The sequence below is a fragment of the Taudactylus pleione genome, unplaced genomic scaffold (assembly GCF_031769625.1).
Source record: "Taudactylus pleione unplaced genomic scaffold, aTauple2 ptg000377l, whole genome shotgun sequence".
Lineage (NCBI taxonomy): Eukaryota > Metazoa > Chordata > Amphibia > Anura > Myobatrachidae > Taudactylus > Taudactylus pleione.
The window spans coordinates 516,892-535,973 of NW_028284778.1; the positions used below are offsets into that span (position 1 = coordinate 516,892).

General features: G+C 45.5%; 1 protein-coding gene across 1 annotated transcript in view; it reads left to right on the forward strand.

Moving 5' to 3' along the window:
- Nucleotides 1–19,082, forward strand: part of LOC148507970 (uncharacterized) — a 112,157-nt gene that overhangs the window by 48,001 nt on the left and 45,074 nt on the right. Inside the window, exons 5-9 of the mRNA XM_088445055.1 lie at nucleotides 312–316; nucleotides 2,090–2,178; nucleotides 4,912–5,023; nucleotides 7,417–7,998; nucleotides 8,083–8,310. Coding sequence (XP_088301181.1) covers nucleotides 312–316; nucleotides 2,090–2,178; nucleotides 4,912–5,023; nucleotides 7,417–7,998; nucleotides 8,083–8,310 — 1,016 coding nt within the window. The remainder of the gene's footprint in view (nucleotides 1–311; nucleotides 317–2,089; nucleotides 2,179–4,911; nucleotides 5,024–7,416; nucleotides 7,999–8,082; nucleotides 8,311–19,082) is intronic.

Sequence of the window (19,082 nt, forward strand, 5' to 3'; positions counted from 1 at the left end):
CAGTATGTTACTCTAGTGACTGCCAGTATAATGTATAACATGGCTGCTGGGGAGGTTACTTAGCGAGGTCAGCGAGAAGCGGCCACCGCTGTCCTTGTATCCGCAGCAGCGTCCAACGTGGGCCGCGCTGCCCGTGTATGGATGACCGAGCGCGGTAGCCCCGACATACATTATACTGGCAGTCACTAGAGCAACATACGTTTCTAGTGTCCTCACTGCAGACCCGCGGCGGCCATTTTTCTGTGGTCTCCAGAATAGTGGTGGCGGCGGCGGCCTAGCAAAGTCCCAGAGAGATTTTGGAGAAGCTGTTAACGGGGTGAGAAGCTGCAGTGAGCGTGATCTCGGGTAGGGTGCAGTGACTGAGGGTGTGCCCAGGATGGGGTGCAGTGAGGCAGGGTACATGTGGCGTGTAGTGAGGTAAGCACGGATGGAGTGCAGTGAGGATGAGCACGGGTTGGTGCTTTGAAGGCGCTGCAGATTGGGAGGAGTGAATGGAAGGAGATGTGATAACAGGGGAAGTGTTATGGTGTGTACATGGTATGATTAAAATCATACATGCCTACCCTCCCGGTTTTCGCGGGAGGCTCCCGATTTTTCGGGTAACCCCCCGCACCCCCGGAAGGGTAGGCATTTCTCCCGCATTCTGCCCACTTCCTAGTGAAGTGGGCAGAATTAGGAGAATACCCGCGGCAATCGCGGGTCTCCGTGAAGGGGGCGGGGCTTAAGCTGTGATTCTGCATGAATCACAGCATTTGGCCCCGCCCCCTATGTAAATTGTGCCCAATCGCGGCAATTTTACCGCGAGGGGGCGGGGCTTAATGACGCGAATCGTCAAGCCCCGCCCTCGTCGGCCCCCTGCTGCTTCTCTTACCCGGGCTTCTCCCGGGAAGAGAATATTAAAGGTAGGCAACCCTGATTAAAATGGACAATATGAACGACAACGATCATATCGTTTATATTGTCCATTTTTCGGTGGCCAACGACCTGCGATGCGTGGGCACGCAAGGAGGATAACGATATCAACCATCGCCCGTACATGCAGGCCAGCCTGGCCGATATCGACCAGGTTACTATATTGAGATCGCGGGTTGCTATAGTCGTTGGTGGGTACATAGTGTACTGGATGATCGATATCGATCATCCAGCACGCTCGGGAGATCGTACAACTATATGTCCCGAGGGATTAGGTTTAGGCTGCGAGGAGTGAGGGTTAGGGGTTGTGTTAGGATAGTTACTGACAGGTGTGGGTATCCTATCCCTGTTGGGATGCCAGTGTCAAGATTCTGACCGCCGAGATCCCAAACGCCGGTATCTCTTACCCAACCCTTCCGATCAGGCAGCTGATTAAAACCCTAAAAAAGGTTATGCATGTAGCGTTCACTCTAGGTCCAGCGCCGGGCCTAAAAAGGGGCACTCATGCTCGCCCAAAAAGGGCGCGTGTCTGTCTCTATGAATAGATGCCGGGCGCATGCGGTGAACGCAGCAACGCTAATTTTTTCCACCCTCGGGACACTGCAGCCTGCGGGTGAGGACAGCATCGGGCAGGTTGTTTTAGCTGGGCGCCGCCAAAAGGGCAGGGCACATTTTGCCCTTTTGAAATCGGGCAGAGTGCAGCTCCCCGCTAAAACAGCCTAGCGGGAACCCTATGCAATGTCTTCCACATGATCAGAAGTTATACCATTGTCCTTTGGCAGGTGACAGTATAAATGAGTGATGGTATTGTCTGGTCATTATCTGTATATTATTGCTATATATCTCCAGGAGTGTGCTCATTCCTTACTGCACTTAGTATTATTACTCCCATTAGCAGTGAGCATTATAATCAGTGTGGGGTACTGTGGTAACGAATCGGCACACTTCGGGAGATGACGGGGGGCTTTTGCTGAGGAATGGGTTTACCCCACTACAGTAAATAGACCAGCTAGACTGAGCTGCCTTCAGACAGACCTAATTATTCTTTGCTGATATAGATTTGGAAAAATGCTAGTTTTTATATACAGCAATTTAATTTACTGGAGTAAACACAGTCACAGTTACTGGGCTCATTATGCTTTGTTTTACGTGTGTGGTTATTGTCATCTATTTGCAGAGGGATTAAGCTGTGAGAAGGGCACAAAGACAATAACCAGAAGACAGTCCTGTATAGATGCCGTCATGGAAAATATAAGAATATACAAGGTCAGACATTAAATTATGTTTATTAAAGTTCATTTTAGCGATTATCCATGTAGTGTATATAGTATTGAGGGGGTCTGGGGGTGTCACAGTGATATCACTCTTATCTCTATTACTAACACAGGGACCTGACTGGGGAGGTGAGGGAGTCTGGGAGTGTCACAGTGATATCACTCTTATCTCTATTACTAACACAGGGACCTGACTGGGGAGGTGAGGGAGTCTGGGAGTGTCACAGTGACATCACTATTATCTCTATTACTAACACAGGGACCTGACTGGGGAGGTGAGGGAGTCTGGGAGTGTCACAGTGACATCACTCTTATCTATATTACTAACACAGGGACCTGACTGGGGAGGTGAGGGAGTCTGGGAGTGTCACAGTGACATCACTATTATCTCTATTACTAACACAGGGACCTGACTGGGGAGGTGAGGGAGTCTGGGAGTGTCACAGTGATATCACTATTATCTCTATTACTAACACAGGGACCTGACTGGGGAGGTGAGGGAGTCTGGGAGTGTCACAGTGACATCACTATTATCTCTATTACTAACACAGGGACCTGACTGGGGAGGTGAGGGAGTCTGGGAGTGTCACAGTGACATCACTATTATCTCTATTACTAACACAGGGACCTGACTGGGGAGGTGAGGGAGTCTGGGAGTGTCACAGTGACATCGCTCTTATCTCTATTACTAACACAGGGTCCTGACTGGGGAGGTGAGGGGGTCTTTGAGTGTCACAGTAACATCACTATTATCGATATTACTAGCACAGGGACATGACTGGTGAGGTGAGGGTGCCTAGGAGACAGGTTCCACCATTAGTGATGATGGTCTCTGAGATGTCCCCATAAGTCCAGTCAGAAACATTTATATATAGGGTACACAGTTGCACATACAACTTATCCTCCTGATGAAGTCCAGCCAGTGGGTACGTGACGAAACACATTGAGGTGGTTATGTGATGACTTACACCCTTTGCTGCCTGGAATATGCATTTGGACCACAGCAGATAAACTCTATTTCCTGACCTTACATGTATGTTTGGATATTGCATATTAAATGTTTTTTTCTAGTTCATGGTCAAAAACTGAAAGGAGGTAATTGGCTGATACTTTATCTCCATCCAAGGCTTAGTAAATAGACCCGTCAGTCACAGCCAATGAGCAGGCAGGTGTCAGTATATTACCAGATGGCAGTTTGCTGCTCCTAGTTTATGTGCACACATTCCAATGTTCTAAATGAACAATATGATACTTCAACAAATGTTTGGTTCTCACAGTCTTTGTCTGTACCCTATATTAGTGGAGAATAGATCATTGCTGCTGCTAACTGCTGGCTGTAAAAGCGGCTTGCTATAAGTTGGCACAAAATTATGGGGATAGGGGCATGCTCACTTAGTCCTCATTCTAGCACCCTGCACCTGTCACAACCTGTGCAGTTCCTCTTTCCTGCCTGGGGTGTCGCTCTCTGCTCGGGTGCTTCTAACACACACTGGTCTGTATATCAGAAGCTTGTAGCATCAGCGGAGTGTGCTAGAAGCACCAGAGCAGAGAGCGACACCCCAGGCAGGTAAGAGGAACTACACGGGTTGTGACAGGTGCAGGGTGCTAGAATGAAGACTACTCACTGTGGATGACTATGCTGTATTTTCAGCCCATAGCGGTGCTATAGCAAGCCAGGAGACACTGCCAAACTCACTGTCCTTCTCCTTCCGGTTCCCGGCTTCCGGTTTGCGTTCCAGAGCTTGGAATTGATCATGTGACTCGTTTCTCCACCCGCGGAGATTTCATCGGAGGGTAGATCACAGGTTGCTGGAGCAGCAATATATACCTCAAGGGGAATCAGTTATAGGCTACCAATTAGCTTAATAGGTGTAATCATTTCCATGTCTCATTAGCATATCCCTGTGGCTCCATCCCAGTGTTGTTGCACACCTATCAATAATTACATATACATAATGCTAAGAAAATACTTCACCTTGAGATAATCGGGATCCTCTAGGAAGAGACCTGCAGAAAATAATCTCAACAAATACACAGATTCTTTTGTACAATTGTATGTTTTGTATAATTCTTTTAAAACACTTATTAAGACATAATATGTTACACTAGATGGCGCTGTTTTCTCACACTTCTTAGATAGCTTCCCTTTAGTCTGCTTGAACAATGGTCCTGTGTGGAGAAATAACAGCTGCCACCCTTATCAGGGGAGGTGTTTGCTCATTGTGTGGACTAAATAGACTGTATTCACTTAATGTAAGGACTTTCCAAAGATTGGATCAGATTATAAGGATTAAGCGCTGGTCACGATTATGGTTGTTGTAGATAGATATATATATATTTATGTGTGTGTGTATATATGTGTGTGTATATGTGTGTGTGTGTGTATTTGTGTGTGTGTGAGTTTGTTCTAGTGAACAGAAACCGGAAAACATTTACTTTGTCCCAATTTGTGAACCAATGTCCCCTTTACTAGCGAATGTATGTACAGATAGAATAGGAGATGTATTTGTACTATAGACCCTTCTTCTGATGTGCACCATTACAGGCAATTACAGATAGGAGCATCAAGTAGATAGTAATTAAGGTTTTATCTTATACCAAAGTGACTTTCTGCTGTATAAACATAGACCAGCTGTTTGTGTATAATACACTGATCTTCTCTTTAAACTGATTTACTGATAATCTGACATTATTATTGTGTTTTATTGTTTTGTGGGTTATTTAGGGTGAAAAACTGACTAATATAAAAGAAGAAAATGTAGAAGGAGAAGAAGAGACGTCTGTGATGTGTGATCAGCAGTGTAAGGAGGAGGAAATCCCTACAGCTATCAGCACAGGTGAGTAATAATCACTAAGTACAGAACAGTCACATATTCTCCTTGTTCTGTCACTACAGCAATCTCTTATCCTACACCCTCCTCTGTCACTACAGCCATCTCTTATCCTACACCCTCCTCTGTCACTACAGCCATCTCTTATTCTACACCCTCCTCTGTCACTACAGCACTCTCTTATCCTACACCCTCCTCTGTCACTACAGCACTCTCTTATCCTACACCCTCCTCTGTCACTACAGCCATCTCTTATCCTACACCCTCCTCTGTCACTACAGCCATCTCTTATCCTACACCCTCCTCTGTCACTACAGCCATCTCTTATCCTACACCCTCCTCTGTCACTACAGCCATCTCTTATCCTACACCCTCCTCTGTCACTACAGCCATCTCTTATCCTACACCCTCCTCTGTCACTACAGCCATCTCTTATCCTACACCCTCCTCTGTCACTACAGCACTCTCTTATCCTACACCCTCCTCTGTCACTACAGCCATCTCTTATCCTACACCCTCCTCTGTCACTACAGCACTCTCTTATCCTACACCTTCCTCTGTCACTACAGCCATCTCTTATCCTACACCCTCCTCTGTCACTACAGCAACCTCTTATCCTACACCTTCCTCTGTCACTACAGCCATCTCTTATCCTACACCCTCCTCTGTCACTACAGCAATCTCTTATCCTACACCCTCCTCTGTCACTACAGCAGTCTCTTATCCTACACCTTCCTCTGTCACTACAGCAGTCTCTTATCCTACACCCTCCTCTGTCACTACAGCCATCTCTTATCCTACACCCTCCTCTGTCACTACAGCAGTCTCTTATCCTACACCTTCCTCTGTCATCTCTTATCTTACACTGTCAAATGGAACCTATAGATGTGTACACACTGGACGTCCATGCGCCATATGACGTGAGACGCAGCAGTAATAAAGGACACATCTGTATAGAGGCTGCGTCGCTGTGTTTGGGGGGTTTTGTTTGCTACTTATGTGTCGGCTGGAAAACTTCAGTTGTAAACTCATGGCTGGAACTTGCTGCAACTTTAGCACCTCCTGTACTGTTTGCACATATATTATTATTTATTTATTACCACTTATTTTATATAGAGAACACTTATTCCACAGTGCTTTACAGAGAATATTTGGCCATTAACATCAGTCCCTGCCTGTCAGGATTAAAGTGGGGTTTCCCCTGTATGATTATACTTGTAGTAAACAATGCTGATTAAGGGGAATTAGTAAGATTCATTATTGTACAGGGTGGTGCAATATTTAAGCAGGAAGATAAGCAAACAGGTAACAATATTCACATAGGCATTCCTGAGTAGCTGGTATGCAATGGTAATACAGTCCAGGATAATGCAGGGATTAAAAACAGACTTTAGGAGGAGGACAAATGCTGGATGAAGTATATGGATACACAAAGTCCTGGTTGATAAATAGCAGAGTTGACTGAAATGTCCAGAATATACTATAAAGTGCAGGTACACCAGGAACTTGATTACCCAGAATGCACAGGTGAGAACAGATGATTGGAGGCTCTGATCTAGAATGCTGCAGGGTAATGCAGAGAATCTGGAAGGCACTAGTGGTTCTGGAGAATATGCCTCAGCAAACACACTGGATAGCAACACAACACAGTCCCGGATTGTAAGTGCAGTTTGACAAGCAGGTGAAGCAATAACTGGACAAGTCCTGGATAGTGGAGCTCTGGTGAAGCAGATAAATCTCCCAGTCAACTTACGTGAGACGCAAGAGGATATTGGGATGCAGAGACCATGCTCAGAAACAACAGAAAACACAAGGAATACTAGCTGGTAGTATAATCCGGAGTGCAGACACTGAGGCAGACTTTACTTGATGAACTGGCACCAGGGAACTTGTGTGGTTGGTCTATATAGGACGTTCAGGTGCAGATCACAGCTGCTGAATCAACTAATTGCTCAAACCAGAGTGCTGACACCCCAGGGAAGAGAGCGATACCCCAGGCAGGGAAGAGAGCGACACCCCAGGCAGGGAAGAGGAACTGCACTGATCGTGACACTGCCCCAGTGGTTCTTACAATCTATATTCCCTATCACATGCTCACACATACACACTAGGGTTCATTTTTGTTGGGAGCCAATTAACTTACCAGTATATTGTTGGAGTGTGGGAGGAAACCGGAGCACCCAGAGGAAACCCACTCAAGCACAGGGAGAATATACAAACTCCACACCTGGTATAATGGTAAAAAGTTTTTTAGTTTTACCAAATAATTTTCTTTAATTGACTAATAATAATAATATAAAACATATGCTCCCTCTTGTAAATACAAGATATCTATTACCATACATTTATTTCCAGCACAAGCAGGAGCACCGCTGATGGATATCCCATTTTGTTTTCAGATTTGAAAATAGAAGATGACAGCATCACAGGAAATTCTCCTGGAGAAAACCCCCTTACCCTAAATATGCATGGCGTACGTCACAGTGCTGATGTGTCACCTGATCCATCTGATAATGAGGAATGTTCTACTGATGACTCCGATATCGCTTCATGTAGTACAAGTCACAAAGTATTTGCCTGTTCTGAATGTGATAAATGTTTTCTACATAAGTCGCGCTTAGTTACACATGAGAGAACTCACACTGGTGAGCGGCTATTTGCATGCTCAGAGTGTGGGAAATGTTTTACATGTAAATCACATCTTGTTACACATCAGAGAACTCACACAGGTGAGAGGCCGTTTCTATGTTCTGAATGTGGGAAATGCTTTACACATAAATCATGTCTTTTGATACATCAGAGAACTCACACAGGTGAGAAGCCATTTCCATGTTCTGAATGTGGGATATGTTTGACATCGAAATCCGCTCTTGTTACACATCAGAGAACTCACACAGGTGAGAGGCCGTTTCCATGTTCTGAATGTGGGAAATGTTATGCACGTAAATCATGTCTTTTGATACATCAGAGAACTCACACAGGTGCAAATCCGTTTCCATGTTCTGAGTGTGGGAAATGTTTGACATCGAAATACGCTCTTGTTGCACATCAGAGAACTCATACAGGAGAGAAACCCTTTCCATGTTCCGAGTGTGAGAAAAGTTTTACATTGAAAGCAGATCTTCTTAAACATCAGAGAACTCACACGGGTGAGAAGCCGTTTCCATGCTCTGAGTGCGGGAAAAGTTTTGCACTAAAAAAATATCTTCGTAGGCATCAGAGAACTCACACTGGTGAGAAGCCATTTTCATGCCCTGAGTGTGGAAAATGTTTTGCACAAAGTACCCATCTTCGTATGCATCAGAAAACACACAAGCGAGCAGCCGTTTCCATGTCCTGAATGTGGGAAATGTTTTTCCATGAAATCATAACTTAATACACATCAGCTAAGCCACACAGGTGAGAAACAATTTCCATGTTCTGAGTGTGAGAAATGTTATATACAGAAATCTCATCTTGTTAGACACCAGAAAATCCACACAGAGTAATGCGATATCCGTGAGATATAAAACAGGCTGGCTGCATATAAAAGTTAGCATAAATATGATTTACTCAATCCTCACTGATTTATTGCAGTTACACATTATATTAATATGTAATAATTATCCACTAAGGCGTAATATGTGTCATTAACATAGATCACTCATGTGGAATGTATAGTAGTTCCTCTTATTCTATTAGGGTAATCTGTGTGAGATTGTTCATATTAATTCTGTAACCTGTTATTTTTTATTACAAAGTTCTGAAAATGAGGCTAAAGTGCAAATGTAATTTTATTATATATGGCTATTTTTTTTCTTATATATCCCAATTCTATATGGCTATTTTTATAAATTTACAATACATACATTATTAGGCAATTGATATGTATGTACATACACAAAATGTTATAGATCCTTGCGTGGCTTAGTGGTTTAAGATTTGTCTGCAGGGGTGCAATGTGCTTGTTATGGGAGGGTCTCAGCAGATCTGAGCAATCCTAGCTGAATATGAATGAGGGAAATGTACCCTTATATGTGAAAAAAAGATTTGGCTACAGGCATAGTTACCTACTCTCCTGATTTGGTCGGGAGGCGCTCCCGGCCCCCTGGAAAAATAGGTAACCCCCCCGCAAATCTAAGAAAAACCTCCGCAGCGTGCTGAATCGCGTCATTATGACCCTAGCCTCTGCTTCGCAGTGCCGAAAATCTCGCCATTGTGTAGCGGGGCGAAGCCAAAATGATGCAACTCTGGCCACGCCCCTCCACCCCCATTGTCGGGTAGTATCCCCGACCACACCCCCCTCTACTGCGCCACGCTCCCTTGCTTGTCTGACCTGGCTGCCGAAATGTCGGCAAGCATGGCTATAGGGATTATTTATGAGGAGGGGGTGTGTTTGGGCATGCCAGTACAATAAAAGGCTGTACCCCTGCTAAAGAACTTTGATGCGGTGGTGTTTCAGGCCTTGTCCTGGCTTTTAAATGTGTTCAATTTGCACATTTCAGGTACCATTGTAATACGGCAAAGCGCATTTATGGGGATATAAACATTAATGAAAAAAAAAAACTACAGTCCCCCTCGCTTTTAATCAAATCATGTTTTTCAGAGAAACAACAAAAAAAAAAAACACTAATACAAAGCAAAAGCTGAACTACAGATGTGTCCACATACATCTATCCTCCATGCAATACAAGTCTCACTACACGTAACGCGGAGCGTCTCTTCGTGCGTCTTTTTACCTTAAAATGTGCCTTATCTGCACAACGATGTGACTATATAGCACAAGCAGCTTCTGATTAAAATGATATGCAGCATGCCTATGTTCTGTGTGTGACTGCGGGTGTATCTGCATGCGAAGCGTTACGTTACACTGTTACAGTCGCTGACCTGTAACATAGCATTTCGCATGCAGATACACCCGCACTCACACACAGAACATAGGCATGCTGCATATCATTTTAATCAGCAGAAGCTGCTTGTGGTATCACATTGCTGTGCGAATTAGACCGAGTCACTCCACGGCATGGCGCGTCTAGTAGAGCTAGGTCATCAGCACTTGGGATACCTATTGCTCCACTACATAACATACGGTTAGCTGTTTCTCCTGGGCACAGGTGATCTGAGAATAGTGAATGCCTGTCTGTGTTGTTAAATATTTTCCAGCCATGTATTTTGGCAATTTAAGGATCACTTATTCCCAAATATTTCATAAATAATATTTCCTCAAGCATGATGCGTTTTGCGAGTCACAGCCACCTTCAGAAATTACTTTAGTTGAGTTCAGGCTTATAGTGACCTTTTGCCGTCTTTGCCGAGTCCTGCAACACTGACCGAAATCTCTGCATCGCCATTTTGTACTGGAGAATACAAAGTGCACCAGCTGCCTCAGGGAGTGATGCGGATCATACCCTTCAACGACAGCTACAGAACTGACTTTAATGGTCATAGTGTGTGACGTCAGCTGGTATATGCCCAAATACACACTTGTATATCATGAGATGTGTGCTGTGGGAATGCATATAAACACTTTGGGGTGTATATACTAAAATTCGGGTGTTTTAGATGTTGTCCATAGCAACCAATCAGATTCTAACTATCTTCTAGAACGTGCCAGATAAATGATAAGTAGAATCTATGGGCAACATCTCCACTTCTAAAACCCGCACTTTAGTAAATGTACCCCTTTGGGCGGTATTCAATTGTATCGCCCCCCTACACGCCCGACAGGAGCTATTCAGTTGTTGCTCCTGTCGGGCGCGATCAGCTGGCAGCGCACCATTTCCATTCGCAGCCCTAGGGGGGTGCGAGCTGAACTGAGAGAAAAGTGACCTGTTTGGGCGCCCGAACTGCACTTTTTGCAATCGTGCCCAGCACTTTGGTCGGGGGTAGCTGTTTTGCGTGGCTAAACCCGACCACTATGGGCGCTATCAGCGCGAGAATCTGCAACAATTGAATAGCGTCCTGCGATCTCCCATCACTTTAGGCGGGAGATCGCGGGCACGCTATAACAATTGAATACCGCCCTTTGAGTCTGTTTAGGTCCTCACCCTTCACCTATGCCCATATGCTGCCAAAAAGCATCCATCTCCCAATGTGCCATAGTGCTTGTAGTTTTCACCAGTGTGAAAGGTGTAATTCTGTACATGCTGATTGTACTTACCCTCTGATAGGCCTGTTCTATGATCCGGTCAGTGTGATAGTGGATGTTATACAACAGACGGCTGGAGGGACAACCTGTGCTCTCTGTAATCTGAAGCTCATCAAAACAAATTGAACTTTTTACAGGATCTCTGGGTTCTTTTCAAACCGTTGCGTTTCTGAGATATGGGGCTAGATTGACCACAGCTGTGTCCTTATTTACCTATCGTATTCCTGTTACATAGCGGGGGACGCACGGCACATCTTTTACTACAAACTAACTCGCTTGACCGTGTAGTGCCCATTTTCAAACAGCAGATGGCGTCTTTTCTAAACTTCTGCGCTGCCCTTAAACAGCCTCTATCAAACCATTGATGTCTCAGCCATTCTCTGTCAGCGTTTAGGTTGTGTACTGCATGGGGCACTAATGCCCCCCCATCTCCTGTCCTCTCATTGTGATACAGCTTCTTAGCTAAAGATTTACCCTCAAATATTTTTGCTGTTTTAAAAAAAAAAGTTTTATTTTTATTGAAACACCATGACAGCGAATGATACAAATCGTATCTGCTAACATAACAGCAGATCATTAAGTAGACAAATACATCAAATTCCACAGTAAACTTTGAATAATTATTATACAGTTTGCAGAAATAAATGTAAATACAATGGTTACAGTAAAAAAGATTAGTCTCTTTTGAAACTGAAATAAGTAAAATATAAAATAGTATTACTTGTTGTACCCTTACCTAACCAGGACCAGGAAGCCAAGGGGATGGGGGCGGGGGGAGGAAAAGATGGGGAGCCCGATGGTGCATGGCTGGTGGAGTGCTCATAACTACCAGCGGGTCTGCACTGTGCTCAGATGATGGAAGTGGGTGTCTCTGGGTTCCCTCGGCCTGTCGCGCCCTGTTACAGAAGGTGAATGCTGAAACTGGCATTTGCTTGTTATCGCTATTGTGATTATGTAAGAAATCGCAGCCGCACATGAATTGCGCTCACCTCTCCATCAGGCCTATGATACAGAGAATATCGGTGACTACTGATCCCACATGTGGCTTCTAAGTAACACACACAATATACAACATGTCCAGGATGCACATAGTGCCAGTAACATACTGGTGATGCCAAGCAGGGTTACCCTTTATTTCAAGCAGCCTGCCGCCCTGCTCTCGCCACACGGTGACGGGATCTATATCTATGGGTTTGGATTGCTTGGATCTTTCCTACTGAGTATCCTTAACCCTCTGTAAGATCAGATGGCTGCTACAAAGGCTGTGATTGACTGATCCCACACTGGTGAGGTCATTTAATAATATGATTCATCTTATATGTAGGATCTTCTATTGCAACGAAAGAGGTAAAGTGTGATAAAGCAGGTCACTCATTTTTGACCGTGCTGGGATCTTCCTTTTTATTCTTTTCTTTACCATATTCTGGTGCATTAATGAGATCTTTGCAAATTGGTGAAAATGGTCTGGTACCATGAAGGTTCCTACTGTAGGGGGCTCCCATTTTGTCTCCGGACCGGCAGAGTTGGCGTCAGTTATTCTGAAGCCGCTAGTGGACCTCCCCTTACTTACAATGGTAGCAGACAGTGGTGGCCGCTGCATCACTTGATGTTCACTGTGGTCGTTGCTGTGTCTCTGTCCCACTTCACGCGATGACCAGGAAATTGTTTCCTGTTGCACACAGAGTATGTGGATGCTGCATATCATTTTAATCAGCAGAAGCTGCTTGTGTGTCCCTCTTATCTATAGTTTAGAACACAGAATGGAAGTGCTTGTAAATCTTGCATATGCATGTGGTCACAATAACTAAGCACACTGGTACTACAGACCAAAGAACAATGGCAGACAGGACGTCATAACAGACAAAGATGCAGCTACACTGGGCAGTGCTGAGTTAATACAGCTCTTTGGATAGACAATGTTTCGTCGGGAGCCTCAGTGCAAGGAACAATAATTGTCTTACCCCATCCTTTCCCTGTAGCGTCCCAAGCTTTTGTTACAAGTCGCGATCATGACTTGTTCCTCTCCGACAATTTAGCTCCTTCTGGCAGTATTGTTCCAGTTCCGTCGGTTGCTTTACGATCCGGACACCGCAGGGTGTCACGTGTTATCCACAACATAGCATGATTGGTTCCTTCTCTTATTTGTGCACGCTGGCCTTTTGCCGCCTCGCCGACTATAGCGTTCCTTGTGGATCTCTCGGCTTGCTGTATGGTCAGCGTTCCTGTTCCACATTGTAGTGAACCGTTTCTCCGGCTACCCAACCACTCCATCAGCTTGCAAACTGCATCAGGCTCTCAAGCCGCACCATCAGTTCTCCAACTCGTTTTACCCGCTCTAAGCCGCACCATCGTCTCTCGAAGCTGCATCACCGGCTCTCAAGCCACACCATCAGTTCTCAATTTGTACTACCGACTCTAAGCCGCACCACCGGCTCTCAAGCCACACCATCAGTTCTCAAGCCACACCAGCAGATCTTCTGATTATACTAACGGCTCTCAAACCGCACTGCCAGCTCTCCAAGTTCTACTACCGGCTCTTGCCGTACCCCTGACTATCTTACTGGTATCTAGTATCTCATGCTATTCTCTGGTTCCCATAGGTAATTTGTGTAAACCACTACTACTCCAAGTTTTAAGTCCAGGCAGCCACTTAAGTGCCGGTGTACGTTTCTAGTTCTAAGGGAACAGCGGATGGCTGTTAGTGGCAGAAGACCTCGCTAGCCTGGGTTCTAGGAGGTTTACACGGAGCAGCCTAGGTAACCGTAATAGCTTTGTGTAGATTCTGGAGCCTTCACCACGGGTTTCTTCTTGCTTCCAGTATCGGCGTTACGCTCTGATTAGTGAGTGGTGAACGCGGAAGTGGGACCATGTGTCTGTTGACCTAATCTGCTGAGGTCAAAACGCACATGGTTAATTTGTATACCTTATCTACAGTGTGTTTGGGCATTTCCGCAATTGTTGCTATGCCAGATTGTGTTAAAAAGTGGGAACAAGATTCCGTTGAGATTTTTTTAGATAAACAATGGTGTGAATGTTTTTATTAATACGCAGTGCATGTTATGTCTGGCCGCTGTGGCCCTTCCCTGCCTGGATTCTGACTGTTTCCTAGCAACTAGGATGCTGGCTGCTATGTGCAGCAGCTCACCTGTCTTTAATACTTCATTACCCGACCCCGCCTGATGACTCCTGTGATTGGTCTGTCTCCCTTTCATTAGAAATTCTAGTCAGTTGTTAGTGGCCGGTGAAATTCTCTAATTCCTGATTCTAGTGAGCTCATCGCGCGGTCGCTGTACTCTGTACAGTTCCCAGTCTCGCTGGCTGTTCTGGTATCCTGCCATTGTATACCTGCGTCCTTGAACCCTGCCTCAGTCCTCTGTGTGTAGTCCCTGCCAGTCCTGCTCCTGCTGGATTCTGCCCTGTATCCGTGTCCTGTGTCCATCCCAGCTCCGTGTCTGTGCCTTGCCAAGACCCTCCAGCTTACCTTCCATGTCACCTCCGGTCTGTGTCCAGTCCCAGGGAGTTCCAGTGGATTCACACTGCCAGTTTAATCATATCAAGTCCTGGCTCTGCTACAATTCCACCCAGAATCCTGAATAGCTGGCCCTGTTACAACTCCAGCCTGCATCCTGAGTAGCTGGCCCCGCTACAACTCAGTCCGTATCCTGCATAGCTGGTTCTGTTATACTCCAGCCAGAATCCAGAGTAGCTGGCCCTAAGCTGTTAGAATCCTGCATTACTGGTTCTGTGCACATCCAGCCTGTGTGTCTGTGGTTGTCTGTTGCAGCAAAGTATATTCACCCCAGCTGTGCCTGTGATTACAAGTCTGCAGCTAGCGGTTTCCTGTTTACCTGGATCTATACTCAAGTCACAGCTTTGCCTCTGTGATACATCTGTTATTACAGACTGCAGCTTGGTCAGTCAGCTCATCTAGCAAGTGTCCTGCAGTTGGATATCATACTGTCAGCACTTTGCCTTGCTTCCGATTCCAGTACACACCAGCACCTGTTTGTTCCTGCAATTAACTATTGCCTTGCTGTGATTCCAGTACATACTCAGCTCCAGATACTTCTTACATGTAACTCTTGCTTTGCCCGCTGCTATACACCAGGTTAATTACCTTGTGGATCCCAGTCTATTTGGATCTTATTCATCCCTAACAGTGCATCCGCCAGGAGTGAGTCGGGAAAGGCTGGGCACAGGCATCTATCCAGGTATTCCCGCATTCTTATGGTGCAGCACATAATAGGGAGATGAGTCAGAGGTGGGAGTAGTTGCAGTCTTTTGGAGCAGCAGATGATAGGTCTTTATGGTAATGCCATGGCAGATAGGTGTCTTATTGAGGGAAAGACGTGCAATCTGCACACCACTGGTCCTGTCCTTTGCACCTGCCGATGGTAGGAACAGAATGTCATACTGACCATGGAGGCCGGTGCCAGTGCAACTGTATGGTTAGCTGCAGTCATTGACACTGACATGCCCGCGACTAGTAGCCAACACCACCTCACCCCCAGTTAACACCCAGAAACGCCCGGCAAAATTGCATAGATTTCTATAGACCGACTTCGGAAAATCCAGCCCTCCCGCTGGCGTTATTGGGTATGTGCTCAGGGGGAGGGAAGGGGTGTGACAGTACAGCACAGAGAAGCCCAGCGCCAGCCCTGGGAGAGAGATTGTTTTCAACGATGATAAAGTTTCCTGGTATCTTTACTTATAAGAGATACATAGGTGATCTATTCATCTTATGGTTGGGGTCAGCGAGTGATCTCTCTGATGTTTTTAGTAAACATAATGCTTAGTGTTAATCATTAAGTTCACGTGGGAATCAAGTATAGATACCATCGATTATTTTGACGTAACCATATCCATCATTGTAGGTTGTCTGACTACATCCATTTTTTTTTTACATTTATATATACACAAAAAAATTCTGCCAACATGTGTAGTATTTCAATAGGCCTAGGTGCTCAAATGTGTGTAAATAAATATATATATATATATATACACTGAGTCATGGAATAGTAGTATGTTAGGGTAATGGTAGGTGGTGTCACCATACTATGAGGTCTTGGAAATGCCCAGGTCAGTTGTAATCTGACATCTCGTGAGTCAGTATGAACACCGGCTAGGCTGCTCATGGCATGGCAACATGAATTATCACAGTTCGAAAAGGGGCATGATAGTGGGTGCCGACGAATGTGACATTCCATTTCCAAAGTTGTGCGGACGTTCAAAATTCGATATATGGTGTCACGTGTGTACCGGGAATACCACATAGAAGGCATTATCATCCACTGCGGACAGCACACTGGTCGACCATAGGTGCTTAATGATCATGACCAGCGCCATCTGACCATAATTGTCCATGGTAACAGACAAGCGACACATCCACACTCAATGCAGGAAGGTACCAGACACATATCCAGCTGGTCAATGCAGGGTTCTTTATCTTAGGATCTGGGAGCAGGATACCCACCAGAGTGCCCCTGTAACACTACAACACTGAACACAGGGCCTCACCTGGGCTCCTGACATCGCTAATTGGAGCTTGGAGGACTGACGTGTGGTGTGGTCCGATGAGTCACGGTTCCAGTTGTTCCGGATTACAGTGGGGTTCATGGACCTCAAGTGTCAACAAGGCACCGTGCAGGCTGGTGGTGATGGTTCCATAATGGTGTGTTCACGTGGCATTGGTTGGGTCTGCTGCTGCTCCTGAGCACATCCTAGGACCTGATTCAGCAGATAACGCTAATGCGATCGCACGTGCGATTTTGCACGGAACAGCTGTGACAGCCTGCTGCTGTCTTATCATATCCGTCCAATGTTGCACTCCTGCATAAACATCTGTACCATCGACTCACAGCAGGCGGTCACGCCACATGTACGGCAAGTCTGACCTGTCGCAAACACTGCAGCTCTCCTCACATGCAGAGAGCTCTCATGCTGCGCAAGCGATCACAATGGCTAACTTATGCACGCCCATGTAATGGCGTTTAAATGGTAAGACACGCCTGCGCTTTTCTAACACATCCCCCGTTACCTCCCCCAAATGCTGACCACTTGACGAATGGATCCTCGGAGCTACGTAATTGCAAAGCTATTACAAGCCATGCGCAGTGCGACTTATGAATGGATCCTCGGAGCTACGTAATTGCAAAGCTATTGCAAGCCATATGCTGTGCAACTTACACGCATGCGCAATGGCAAATCGCCCGATCTGTGTAAATATCGACATTGCGTCCATTGCTGAATCAGGCCCATTGACCGGTAACCGCTACTGTACGTTGCTTTGCTTGATGCCAATTTGCAGCCCTTCATAGACTTCATGTACCCCCACAATGATGGAATATCTCAGCAGGATAATGCACCATTTCCTCTGTCCTAAGTTGTCCAGAATTGGTTCTGGAGAGTTCCAACGAATGGTGTGGCCACAACGTTCTACCCACATGAACCCAATCCAGCATTTATACAAATATCAGGGAGCTGTGGGAAGCTATCCAGACTGGATAGGTCAACATCTTTCCAGAGGTCTTCTGGAGGTGCTTTTGAAATTTTTATTTTTGTTTATAATTTAAGGTCCGGGGCTTATGGAAATTTCTATACATGTGAAAAGGTTTCTGACTTCTATGTTAAATTAAAACCAGGCCCCAGAATCAACTTCTATCACCGCAGGGATTCATTCTAGATAGGTACCTAAAGTTTCCAGGTGCTGCAAAAACATTTTCTCCTCAAATGTAAAAAAAAAACAAAACTGGCCCTAGAATTAACTTCTGTCAGCGCAGGTATTCATTTTGGATAAGCAAATAAAATTTAAAGCAGAAACTGGGAATATTAATTTAAAGCCGAAATTCAGGGGATGTGAAACATTTCCATCTCCCAAAATAAAACCAGGCCCCAGAAGCAACTTCTATCACAGAAGTGACACATTTTGTAACATTACCTAAAGTTTAAAGAAGAAATTGGAGCACTTTGTGGATTTTAATTTTCGGCCCAAATTTAGGGTTTGGGGCTTAGGGAAATTTCAGGTGGTGCAAAACTTATTTCTATCTCCCATATTAACACCAGGCCCCTGAATCAACTTCTGTCACCGCAGTGATACATTTTGGATAGGTACCTAAAGGTACAGTATAAAGCAGAAATTCTGGCTTTTTTTATACATATATACTCTTTTGACCTCCAATATCATCTCTATGCTGATGATACTCAAATGTACCTTTCCACCCGAGCTCTTCCCCTCGCTTCTTACCCGTATCTCCAACTGTCTCTTCATAGATGTCCCAGTGCTCTCTTAAACTTAACATGTCTAAGACTGAGCTGATCATCTTCCCACCCTCTTCCATTACCTCACTTCCCACAATTTCATTATCTATTGATGGCACAACTATCTCCTCTAGCCCCAAAGTGCGCTGTCTTGGAGTTATCCTAGACTCTGCCCTCTCCTTTAAACCACACATTCAGCACCTCTCGCAGTCCTACCATTTCCACCTAAAAAATATCTCCAGGATGAGACCCTTCCTCACCCAGGATGCCACTAAAACCCTCATCCACTCGCTGGTCATCTCCAGATTGGACTACTGTAACCTTCTCCTAGCTGGCCTCCCAGTCTCTCACCTCTCTCCACTACAATCGGTCCTCAATGCTGCTGCTCGGCTCATCTTCCTCTCCAGATCTGCTTCCCCTCTCCTTCAAGCCCTACACTGGCTCCCCTTCAGATGCCAATTCAAGGTTCTTACACTCGCCTACAAAGCCCTCACCAAATCCTCTCCCACATACATCTCTGACCTTCTCTCCCTTAACACTCCCGCCCGCTCACTTCGCTCAACAAATACATGCCGCCTCTCTCGCCAACTGATTACTTCCTGCCACTCCCGCATCCAAGATTTTGCCTGTGCTGCTCCCTACCTTTGGAACTCTCTTCCTCTCCCTCTCCGGCTCTCCACC